Source organism: Vigna unguiculata, chromosome 3 (genome assembly GCF_037176805.1).
Source record: "Vigna unguiculata cultivar grain cowpea cultivar isolate G323 ecotype 2 chromosome 3, ASM3717680v1, whole genome shotgun sequence".
NCBI classification, from domain to species: Eukaryota; Viridiplantae; Streptophyta; class Magnoliopsida; order Fabales; family Fabaceae; genus Vigna; species Vigna unguiculata.
The window spans coordinates 68,158,418-68,171,040 of record NC_140794.1 but is presented as its reverse complement, the minus strand read 5'-3'; the positions used below and the strand labels follow the sequence as shown (position 1 = coordinate 68,171,040).

The 12,623-nt window shown below is 31.8% G+C and overlaps 2 protein-coding genes across 15 annotated transcripts in view; one reads left to right on the top strand and one right to left on the bottom strand.

The window, feature by feature from the left end:
- The window catches only part of ALY3 (DNA binding protein), a 31,352-nt gene extending 28,936 nt beyond the window's left edge, over positions 1-2,416 (top strand). For all 12 annotated transcript variants that reach the window (XM_028062689.2, XM_028062687.2, XM_028062682.2 and 9 more), the window contains one exon: positions 1,851-2,416. In XM_028062689.2, the coding sequence (XP_027918490.1) occupies positions 1,851-2,015 (165 nt within the window). In that variant the 3' untranslated portion in view covers positions 2,016-2,416. The remainder of the gene's footprint in view (positions 1-1,850) is intronic.
- A 633-nt stretch (positions 2,417-3,049) lies between these two features.
- Positions 3,050-10,473, bottom strand: LOC114178439 (sucrose nonfermenting 4-like protein). Of its 3 annotated transcripts, none has more exons than XM_028064344.2 (15): positions 10,393-10,473; positions 10,219-10,255; positions 9,720-9,956; positions 9,509-9,596; positions 8,955-9,134; positions 8,336-8,473; positions 8,188-8,247; positions 7,774-7,863; positions 6,372-6,476; positions 6,100-6,244; positions 5,849-6,022; positions 5,523-5,586; positions 5,296-5,365; positions 3,683-3,797; positions 3,050-3,603 (listed from the first exon to the last, which is right to left on the bottom strand). In XM_028064344.2, the coding sequence occupies exons 3-15, from the start codon at positions 9,842-9,844 to the stop codon at positions 3,512-3,514; spliced, it is 1,446 nt and encodes a 481-aa protein (XP_027920145.1). In that variant the 5' UTR covers positions 9,845-9,956; positions 10,219-10,255; positions 10,393-10,473; the 3' UTR covers positions 3,050-3,511. The 3 variants fall into 3 exon arrangements, with proteins under 3 accessions (XP_027920145.1, XP_027920147.1, XP_027920144.1); XM_028064346.2 differs by having other exon boundaries at positions 10,376-10,423; XM_028064343.2 differs by having other exon boundaries at positions 9,720-10,020; positions 10,219-10,468.
- Positions 10,474-12,623: the final 2,150 nt, after the last annotated feature.

The following is a 12,623-nucleotide window of genomic DNA, read 5'->3' as shown; positions in this document are numbered from 1 at the left end:
AAAGTATCAACACTATCAACTTAATTTGTTGCCTTCAATTATTTAGGATGACTAATATTTACTCACTTTTTGTTGTAAAATTATTTTCCTGTACCATCTTGGTTAAAGAATATAAACCTAGGCTGAATACGTAGTGGCAAAATAAACACCAAGGTGCAAATAGCAGCATTCTGACAATGCCATATTTTACTTCTCAGATCTCTCTACAAATATGTTGTCATGACTAATTATTATAAAAGCTTAAGTTGTTTGGTGAAGATGCGGTAATGGTTTATCTAACCTCCTCTTGCACAAGAGGCCTTTGGGCTCAGTTGTAAAACACACCCAAGTTTTTTGTTGAAAAACCATTATTTAGAATTGGAGCAGTATCAAAGTCTAGACCACTTGGTCATAGAGCTTTCATACAATGTCATGGGCCAATACCAATTAACCTAAAAGCTTAAGCTATTAGGTTAAAAAACATGAATGGGTTTATTGATCGTATAAGTGTCATATTTAAATCAGGAAAGGTTATACCTATATTTGTGGTGCACTTTTAAATGCTAAATTGAATTTAATTCCACTTGTTATCTAAGTCTCAGGAAGAAAAGAAATAGGTAGAAGTTATCATTTATTTTACAACATTGGAGTTTCTTTAATATCTAGTATTGAAACTTTTAAACTTCAACTTCTCTTCAATTTAATATTCTATTTGTTGAGCATTTAATATCTAGTATGATGAATTCAGTGTCTTTAGACCATATCGGAGCTATTCAATTTATAGGTGAGAAAACATAATTACATAATACTCAATTACTTATTTTAGGCTAATAATATAAATATAGAATCAGTTTAATTGATCATATTATCAACAGTTACTATGTCTATAGGATTCTAACTTATTTACGAGATTAACAGTTCCTCTTGGATAAGCAAATAAGTTGAAGCATATAGGTCATATCCACCATGTTTCTTTTTGTTGGTTACGAGAGTGACAAGATAAGAATGCACAACTAAAATAAAAGATGAAAATAAGAGCAAACAGACAATAGGCAATAATGTAATTTTACTAAAGGAAAAAAAATACATACTCTTCTCTTTAACTCACCCTCTCTTGGGAATAGAAAAAATAACTACATGAAGAACTCTATAGAGAAATTAATTTTCTCTCTTAATTTTTCTCAAACACTAAAGCAATAGTAAAGAAAAGGAAGAGATTTTCATTCATCCAACTAAGTAAACATTGTGTTCCTTTTATAACATGGAAATAAGCACCAAAGTAAATTTTCTCGACATGTGACTTCTCTTTTCACATACTCCCATTTGTGGATAAATAGTTCGATAATAGGTGGCACAATAGGTCTGGTAAATTCCATTAGAATAGGCTGATACCATGTTTAGAGGAGAGAAACTCATAAGGGATATAATGAATTGTGTTTAGACCACAATGGAGCCATTCGATTTATAGGGAAGAAAACATAGATACTAATTATTCATGTACCCTATTGTAGGCTAGTAATATACATATAGAACCAATCTAATTGATCTTAGTATCAACCGCGTTGCTATATCTTTAAGATTCTAACACTGTAAACTTTTTCCCTACTAAGTCTGTTCACAAATTGTTTTCTATTCAATAAAAGGACTGTAATACAGTTGGTCAGTGTCTCTTATTCATAAAGCAATTAAATAGGGACACCATTCTCTAAGGTTGCTTTATCTAAATGCTCATGATAAAAAAAAGATAAAGTGTAGAGTAATAGAATTGGTACATTTTAATGAAATATTCAAAATAAATGATTAGATCAGTTGTCCAATTGAAGACCTTTTACCTGTACAATTAACCTATTTTTTGGAAAAACAAAATGCAGAAGTGTACAGAACGACAATTTCCCCCAGCAGATGTCGCTCAGGTACTAGATTCTGCTGTCACCAGTTTGCAGCCATTATGTTCAAAGAATATTCCAATATATGGTGAGATACAGAAATGCATGGGTATTATAAGAAATCAGATATTGGCACTCATACCTACATAACTGGGACGCTTTCCTTTGTTGTTTGTAAATGTGCAATACTTGGGTATATGGGTGGTTTAACTCTTGCTGACGTGATCTCTGTGGAGGCTCGTGTGACATACATACCTACACTGGGACCCTGATATTTCGTTTTAACATTTGAAGGAGGGAAACTATTTATGTACTGTTAATACTATTGTAACAGGCAGAAAAGGGAAGATTATGCATCTTATTCTCTTTTCAGATGTACATATTTTTGAAAATCAAATTATAGTGAGGGACTAGCATGTAGCATGTCTTGTTAAGACCAGTATTGTGTTTGTCAATCATGTAAACGCCAAGAGATGTGTGCATGCTAGTGCCAAATGTGAACAACTTAGTGTATATTCCTACACTGTAATTGTAATCTTAATGTTCTCTTCTTTTCTTTTCTTTTTCACTATCTTGATGCTTTTAATATCTGGAATCCATATTGATAACAGTTCATGCGTTACTGCAGTATATGATTTGGAACGGTATTGGTAACATTTTGTCCCTGCCCTATTATGCTGGGATTTAAATCTTGTGCGATTCTTTTTAACATACGCATTACCTGCTCTATTCTGTGACTTTCGAAATATTATTCCGGGTTTCCTTTGAAATGAAATTGAGTTCAAATCAAATTTAGTTCAAATATTATTACTAACTCTTAAACCGAGCAAAACTGTACTGTGCAGCATCCAACCTATCCTGTTAAGGCTATTTTTATTTACCCTAATGAATTGATTAAAGATCATTGTTTTACGGTGTGCATCATGTACTGCTATTAAAGATCATTGTTTTTCTTACATTCCGACTCTGGAAATATTTTTGTTCTGTCAAGAATAGGCACCGAATAAATAAATTTCATTTCTTAAATTAAGTCCCAACGAAGAAGAAATTGACGCATTGATTTTCTTACATTTTTCATTCATTACCACCAACTCTGTTACCCTTTCGTCCATTGAAAAAAGAAAAACCACATTCGCTTAGGGTTGGGAATGAGGAAAAAACATAATATATTTGCCCATCACCACTCCACAAAAAGGATAGTTAACAAATGCTATTTCTCGAACTAAAGCTAGTCAACAAAAAATAGTATTTGGAATATTGGTCCTCCCATAATTTTTCCCCCGAAATTTGTCACTGGACAATATATGAAACGATTACACAGATTGTGCACTCCCCTTTGCCTGTATCCATATGAGGAAGACAACATATTTGAACATAATATGAGTGGGGAAAGATGAATAAATTTGGGGCAATCAGGCTAAAATTTACAGGCCTCTTTCTCTAGCCTAAAATCTTAAAACAAGGCAATGAAGCAAGAGGCCAAACCAATTGTATTTCAATGAAATAAAGATGAAATCACCGTGTAAAAGCTCTGGAATCTCTTCTTAGTGCCTGTGGCTGGGCCGATGATGGTTGCCTGACTATATGCATAAGTGTCATGACCACCACACTGTCTGTCAAACTTGTTTGGTCACCAACAATCCAAACTAACCAAGGAAGAACTTGAATATGTCACTCAGTGATATGATGCCTTCTACCCTCTTGCTTCCCGCTTCCACAATCACTAGCCGCCTCACACCTGCATTCAATGAAGTCTAGTTAAACTATAACTCAAAACACAAAGTGCCTTTCATCTCATAAAGGCCAAACAAACGTACCTGGTTGTGACAAACGTTCCATCACTTTATGCAGAGAATCAGTCCGCAAACACATCTGACATCTTTGACTTCTCGGTTCGAAAGAACTGTAAAAATCCTGCCCCAATTGCAATGCCTGCAAAAATACACCAACTTAGGTACTATCTTCATCAACAGTTAAAGATGCAGGCTTTCTCCCTTATTCTTAAACTGATTTAACAATTAACATCCACCAAAATTATACAAGGAAATACTGGAACAAAAGGTAAACAACTTCAATTTTTCATCCCTAAAATGTGACAGTGTAAAGGAATCCAAACAATGGGAAGAAACCAAGTGACTTTCAGGAGATAGAAATACAAATAAATAGCAAAATCCTTATAACTGGCATTAGCAACGAATTAAGAGGTTTGATGACAAATTGGATAGAAGAGTCCGTTTTTCCCATTTAAAAGAAATACAGCGGCAATCCTAATTCAAATCAGCCACTAAGAGCAATAGTGATTATCCTATTAAAATCAGCATTTTTCTTGACAGCTTAAACAATCAGCTTTTAGCTTCTGCTAAAAGTATTCTCACTAGGTGTGGCCTAAGGTGAAGGTGGATTTACATCAGCACAATCAGGAACCGAACATTGAAAATTACAAATTGGAAATAAATGAAAGATTTCATTGAATTGAACGTCACACTCAACACAAGTCATATCATCCAACTTCTCCCAAAATTGAGCTAAGTTGATTTTAGCTCACGGGAGATTCCCAATTTATTTTAATTTCTTATTTTCTTCTTTATAAGTGTTTATAGATAAGTCTTAAAAAAGAAGTTCCTTCATCATTTTTCTCCTTTACTACTAATTCATCCTCATTAACTAAAACTCACTTCTTATCCATATATCACATTTTTGGGAAGGCCCCTCATTTTGATCACCAAAATGCTACAAGAAAACTAGTACAATTTGACCTGGATTATTATTGCCGGTATCTGTAATTCATCTGCCTAATTAATTCTTCATGACAGGTTCCAACAAATGGATACATTACCAAACATTCAAAGGATAAGTTCATTTGAAGTTCACACAAGACTTGGTAGAAAAATAAACATAGGAGAAAGTAACTCTTTATTGGTAAAGTGAATGCCTATTTTCACTATGTACACATTAATTCATTGGTGCATATTAACTTTCAACACCAAACAGAACGATATCGAACCTCTGCATCAACAGCACTACTATGCTACCATTCTGAATAAAAGCAATCTAGTTCCATGTAAGACTTTACTTTACCAATTAGCATCACATCAAGCTCTATATCTCTTTAACAGCCAATAATCAAGCAAAAGAAACAAATGATCAACTATCATTTTTGAGATGAGAAACGTTTAAAAAATTATGGATATTACACAACTTCAAAAGTAGGGAAAAACACAATTAAAGTATCTTAGTTCTAGATGCTCTTTGTAGTGCTGCCTAAATTTAGAGAGGAATAACTGATTTAACTAAATTCTCAACATCATCCTCATGCAATTAGTGTCATGCAGTCCGCAAAACTACCTAACCAGAAAAAATGAACTGTTCATATTTCTATTTTTTTTATTTTCATGAATTGTCAACAGAAGTTTTAAGGAAAAAAGCTTACCTGATGAACCGTCATTTCATCAAGATTAATATGTGTATATGTTCTGTCCTTTGCCAAAGCTGTTATATCACTGTAAAAACAAGGAGGGGAGGAAAAGTGAAAACTGGACAAGTGCCTCTAAACATTGAACTGTTGGTAGGACAATTTAATGATTGGACCATAGATTAATTCCGAGTATCTCAAACAAGGCATCAATAAGTGTACTGACAAGAATAAAAACAACTAACCTTCGACAATATATATCCAGTAATGAGTCACTGTCATCAACTATTGGTATTGAACTTACTTGAGCTACAAAACAAAGAACAAGATGTTATATTAGCATAAGCAAACACCTCTATCAAAGGTCATTTCTTTAAATCAGAAAATGGATCATCCTTACTTTTTTATTTATTCTAAACATTTATCTTGTATTTATTGTTTAATTACACTTGAAAACAACCCTTCTTCTAAAAACGGAGTACCCTCTACCATCAACTCAATGCCTCAAAAAAATAATAGGATACCAATTTCTTTTGTACAATATGTTCAAAGTTAGACAAAGAAATCACACCTTGAACTAATAAGTTTAGGGCTGAAGTAAGTGAAGCATTTGGTCTCAACATTGCTAGAGGCTGGCAATTTGTCTCCCCAATTTTGGGCACCCACGTACCCACAGGGATTGCACAGATTGGAAGTTGAAGTATGGGCAATGAACTAGAACAATTCCTAAAATACCTGCAAATGCCTGAGAAACCAATTTGGTAAGAATCAGCCAAATCTGAACAAACATACATATAAAGAAAGTTCGGGAAAAAAACTTACATTTAAGGATTCCTGAAAGTGAAGCAAGATGTAGCAGCTGGGGAAATGAGTCATCTTCAGAAGATGAATGAATAATTGGAACTGTTGAAATTCCATTTTGCAGGATCTTCAGAGCAATCTCTTTCAGATTATCATATGGCCCTGCCTGCATAAATGAAAACAATCAATGTATAATGGTCAGAATGAAAACAAGTATCATCATATAAAAGTAGAATTACACAATAAAGGCATTCACATATCAATGACAGGAAAAGCCAACATAAAATACTTACACGGATAAAACCCTGTGTAAATGCTGTCCATTTTCCTTCTTTCCAAGCTGATATGGTATGTGTTTCAAGCTCCTCTTCGGTCAGATTGGACCCATGATTTCCAAGCTGAGAAAAGGACCAAGTTTTAACAAGCATTACGAAATACTGAAGACAGATGGAGTGCAATTCCCTAAATTTCTATTTTTAGAAAAAAAATAAGATAAGAAATATTTTCTGTTATGAAATTTCTCCCTTCGTTATTTAAAATGTGAATGATTAACAGAAGAGTTAAATTACTTACATCATGTGTTACTACTCAGTCAAAATTATTTTTACACTCATAATTTTTATAATTTAAATTTATAACTTAATTCAACATAGTCTTAAAAGAAATTGGTTTTAAAATTCAGTACATGTCTAAATTATATATTTATAGAGATAATTAATTAACTAAACAATTATAATTTGTTAATTAGATATGTTTATAATTTGAGATAGTATATAAGAATTCAAAAAATACATTAAGTTTATTTCAAAAAATTATATACAATTCTGTCAAACCGGTAAGTTGTCATTTAAATATGATTTAGATTATGTCATTTTGGTCCGTCTCAGAGAATCAAACAAAACATAGGATGATACTATTCTTATCCTTTTACATCTGGTTTTGTTTTCCAGTGAATATTAAACAAAAGATTACAGTTACCTAGTTCATAACCTATCCAACTCTAATCAAGCTCCCTTGTCCTATTCCTATCCTTTTTCATCCCCTTAATGTCCACCAAATGGACCGTATTAAAAGGTTTCTTACAGGAATTTGAGCAATACAAAGGTTAGAAATTCTTAGAAGACAGACCAAATTCAAATTTTGAAGTTGCTTCTTTAAAACTAGAAGATGAATGTTATAGTAACTCCGTAATGTATTGTTTACGCAAATAACATACATTATCTATTGATCACTTATTCATCGTCAATTGCTCAAATATATTCAGATTCTTCTGTTTATTTTTTTTGTTTTTGTAATCAGGTCTGGCCATTTATTTGATAGAGCTTGCCATGGGGCAAGGCTGGAGATACAGTTCTTCCAAGAAGATGGTTGAACTTAGTTCTTGCAAGAAGATGGTTGAACTTAACACACAAGTATACAATCGGACTAAATTAAAGGAATATGAAGCAATAGGTCTACCTTTCATGAAAAGAATAAACTATAATTCTATAACCAAGCAATAAATATTTCTCTTTGGTTTTCTAATTCATTTTTTATGTTCTTCATACCAGTTTCTGTAATTTGTCGTACAGCTTGTATATATTGATATTAGCCTTTCCAAGTTATTTTAAGTGTAATACAAACCATGACGACAAGAGCTTTGCTACCAAAAATATGCCAATAGAATGGGCTAATATAGTCTTGTACTTGACATACCTCTCTTAAAATTAAAATAAAATCCAAGGCACTAAGAACTCCAACAAACTGCCCCTTGCAGATGTCCCAAAGAGGAGCCATGGGAATTCCCTGTAAAATTACTCGATTCATATAAGTTGTATGAACAAACTACTAATCAGCAACAGAAAAAACATACAGTAATACTACAGATGAATATGCTAGAGCATAAAATGAAAGATGCAAAAGACTCAGACATTGTCAAAGCAAGAGATTTTGAAACAACCTCTCAAATTCAGCAAAAGGATTCAAAAGCATACAAGTTATTTCCAGCCTATTTACCAGGGAAAGAAAGGAAGTAACATGCAGTATCCAGTATTCAAACAGATTTTTAGCATAATCACTCAATATATTTGAAAACTCAATATAAAAATTTTAGTCCAGGCAAAAAGATACCTGCTCATGCAGTATGTGGAATGCCTGTTTCACAGGCAGCTCGACATCCAAGGTAACAACCTGTGGCCAGATGTCCCTAAGTTAGTAAATTATGTAACTCTAGATGGAAAGTCACAAAAATAAGGGGTTGATGGTAAAAGTTCCAAACCTTGCCTGACTCAGGAAGTAATTCATACGCTGTGCACGAAGATAGGAATGAAGAAATACGCTGACGAGAGGTCTGTACATCAGCATCTGATATTCTTGGTAACAACACATTACTTAATGTACCATCTGTCAATCGGACCTGAACAATGAATTTTCATAAGCAAGGAAACGAAAATCTTAATATATAGCAATAATAAAGGTGATATGATGTTTTGGTAAAGACTTTCTTAGACTAAATTACCCTTCAACGGTTGGCTCCATAAACTACTACTTCTCTCCCACTTCCACATATTCTATTCAGTCTCTTTACTCTCTCTCTCTTTTCCATTCATCCCACTCCCCAAAGCACTGACTATCCTAAACTTTCTAAGATGTGGGCAAACATTTACACCAAAAAGATATCACTTTATGTCAAACCTAGATAAATGAGCATTGTAGAATTGAAAGACATTAAAATAATGGATCTAGGAGTTCCAAAAGGAGTTACAATACAATCTTTAGATAGATATCAGTATGAATACCATTGTCAAAGTACCAAGTACAACTCCACCGGCCAGTATGCAAAGATAAGATATGCTCATAACAACATTAACAACTGTCAAAGTATGAGTAATGTTTACCATGCGTCGAAAAGCCTCGTTATCCACATCCATGTTAGATCCAGAAACTATCTCTGGAGTTAAAACAGGTACAAAATTAGGATCAGTAGCCAATAAAACGGTATTAACTATCCCATATTCTCCAGATAAACAAGGTTGATGCTCATCATGCCGCCATTCCCCATCAACATAAAACTTGTACTGCATTCAAATAACTATGTAATAAGTATCTAGCCACCAAGAATAAATGTCAAACATTTTATTCCCATGACACCATTCATAAACAAACTTCAATCGGAAAAAAAAGGGCTGTATCTCAAAAAACATTCATTGAGAAAATCAAACATCACAAAACAAAATCTCAAAAAAGACTAAGATTGTGAATAGATCTTGCCCTAAACCTCTAGAAATAACTGCACCAAATAACATTTCTCTTATGCTGTCTATAAAGTATTGTCATTAACACATAGCTCAGTGCCAAATGAACATTTTGCCACCAAAACAAAAATTATAAACAATAGACCACAAAAATTATGAAGTGAACAAAACTTGTTAGTCAGACACTATAAAATGACCTGATGATAGCCAGGAGCCAAGCTATGAATGACTTGAAAAACAGTTGGGCAGCCTTCCACTGGCGACATTTGTAGAAGTTCAGACCACCTGGAAAGTGACACGAATCCCACGAGAACCAACACAACAAAATCAGAACAAAGTGGAGCCCTTTTCACCAAATGGATGATGATTGCAGAAGGATTAAGGTGTGTTAATCAGCAAAAGACTCACCGTGTGAAAGAACCGCTAAGATACACACTTCTTCCCCCATATGGCCACACAAACCGCATGGGAATTAGCACAGGCCCTGCCACACCACCAGCATCCCTAGCAGAATCCACGCTTGGACTGAACATTTTGCCTCCAAATTCAGAGTGCTAAACTGATAAGACCCTCCAAGAACAACACTTCATTGCATCATGCCACCTTGTTCAATTCGTATAGTGAATGCAGCTCCAATTCAATGCACTAAGAAGCCAACAAGAAATAAAAACGAGAGAGAGAAAAGGCAGAATTCATCCAAATCAAAATCCTGTCGGGGAAAATAAAAAGTTAAAATTTTGATGCTTTGTTTCACGAAAAAATGTAAAACAGCCAGTGCCCATAGCTCACTGCAACAGAACCAAATAGAAATTTGAAGAAGGTACGAAAATCGACACCACAAATTGCATGCAACAAACCCATTGACTAACAGACACAAAACCCTAACCCTAAATCGAAAGAAACGTACCAAATCGAGCCTTGAACGTCCACGAATTTAAGAATTTCTGGAGAAAAAAAATGCTTAGAAGAAAAAAAAAAGAAAAAAAAATATAGAAACCCTATTGAAACATAAGAGGAAACAGGCTGAGAAAATCGAAGATGAGTGAGCTAGGAAAGAATCCAACCGTGAAAAAAAAAATACCAAAAAAGACGAAACCTTGAAATAGATGCTGAAAATTTATCACTGAAGCCAAAAACAAAAAATTGATGTTAATTTAATCGGAACATAAAGAGAGGAACAGGGTCAATGAATTATGATTTATGATCTGCTGCTGACTAATCATTGTTAGAGAGGAAAAAGAATTTGTTTTAATTATAATAATAATAATAATTACTATTATTATAATATATATATAATAATTATAATAATAATAAAATGTAAACATGCATGAGTTTAAACATATCTAGAGAAGTAATTTTTAATTAAAAGATGACATGTTAATTAATGTTTTAAGAGATTAATCATCAGTCAATAAATCACTTAATTTTCAAAACATAATTAATGAGATGCAAAACTGCTATAACATCAGTACATCTAAACTAAATTCTTGGATACAGGTATATAATCAACTTATTAGTTTTATAATAAAAAATACTTAATATCCTTCATACTTAGTTTAAGGTTATACGATTATTTACATTAAAAAAATATATATTAAGCAAGTATGCACAGATTTGCATTAATGGGTGGAAGAATGGGAAAATTTGTGAGATAAACAAATTTACCCTGAGAATATTATATCACATACTGTAATTGAAAATTACATGTCCTTCTATTTATAATTAACTGTGATTTTAATCTATGTTTTCAGAATATATAGTAAATTTTTGTTATAATTTAAATATAGGTCTTTTTACTTGTGTGAATTAAATATATGTTAAAAAATTACAATCATTTTAGTATTTGTTACTAAACTATATTCTTGTTAATAATATAGTTTGAACTCTATTCATTTTTTCTTAAATAAAGAATAAATATTATAAATATTATTTCAATTTAAATACTGTTTTCCTTAATCCAGGTGTCATCTTCTCTTTGTAAATTTTACATTATAAAAGAGGGACATGCAATGCAATAATGCATCCAATCCCAGTTTTGTTAACTTTTTATTATGATTACTTTATAGATTGTACAATGCTTCTTTATTAGTTTATAATACATTTAGTTACACTAGTGATAAATTTGAAAAATGTTTGCATGGTATATTTTCTACACTTGTTTTGTTCACTACTTTGCATACTGTTATGTTTTTATCTCTTTATTTACTATTTACTTTTTTATTTCTTCATCATGCTCAATCTTAAACACATATACCTTAAAAATATATTAAAAAACTTGACACATCATATATTAAGAATTGGACGTCTTTTCATTTTTAACAATCGTCTACAACAATAATTGTCTTTGGCCTCAAAATAAAAAAAAAAAAAAATCAACTTTCTAATTGTATCAGACTTTGTTCATTTCTAAATTTGTGACGTGTTTGTAAAGTTTTGAATATCAATAAATTATAGTTTTTAATTGAGTATTTAATAAAAAATTGTTATTTTTGAGAACAAAATATCTTTATAAGTTTTTTTTTTTTTTTACATTCTTTTATTAGATCAACAACTTATTAGTTTCAATTATTATTAATGGATATTTAAAGCACGGAATTTCTTTAAGAGATATAATATTAATATAAGACATGAATCCAATCATATAAAAAATTGACATCATTTTCAATCTAAAATATTGAGACAGAAGTTTAATGCTCAACTTTTTCTTTTTTACTCAATGTGAGATTTAGATTCACATTTAAATATCCAATAATTTTTTATACATTAGTTGTTTACGTATTAGTTAAATAAAGAATTTGTTTAATTGGTTACAATTTGATTTTTTTTGAATGTGCGGAAAAAAATGAAGGCATGAAAATGTGAAAGATGTGATTTTTTCACATCCTTGTATATGAGGAAAGAAATGCGTAAAAAGCCAATGAATTTTAGTTGAGTTTACAAAAGGATATTGATATTTTGACTACTAAATTTTGACAACTTTTTTTACATTATGATGTGTCATCTTCTAAGTGAAATATTGAAAATAAAAAATGAAGAAATGGAGAACCATTTAGAACATGCCACATAAGGTTGTAAGAGAAAGTTGTCAAAATTTAGTAGTAAAAAAATCATTTTCCTTTAAAAAATATACTTTTTTTGGTTCACACATTCATATGTTCATATTGATTGTTATAGTGAGTGAAGTGTAGAGTCATTGGTGATGAATGATGAAAAAAAAAGTAGATTCTCATTTTTCACATATTCGTATAATATATATATATATATATGATTGTTATATAATAATAATTTTTACTATAAGGTATTATTTCCTCA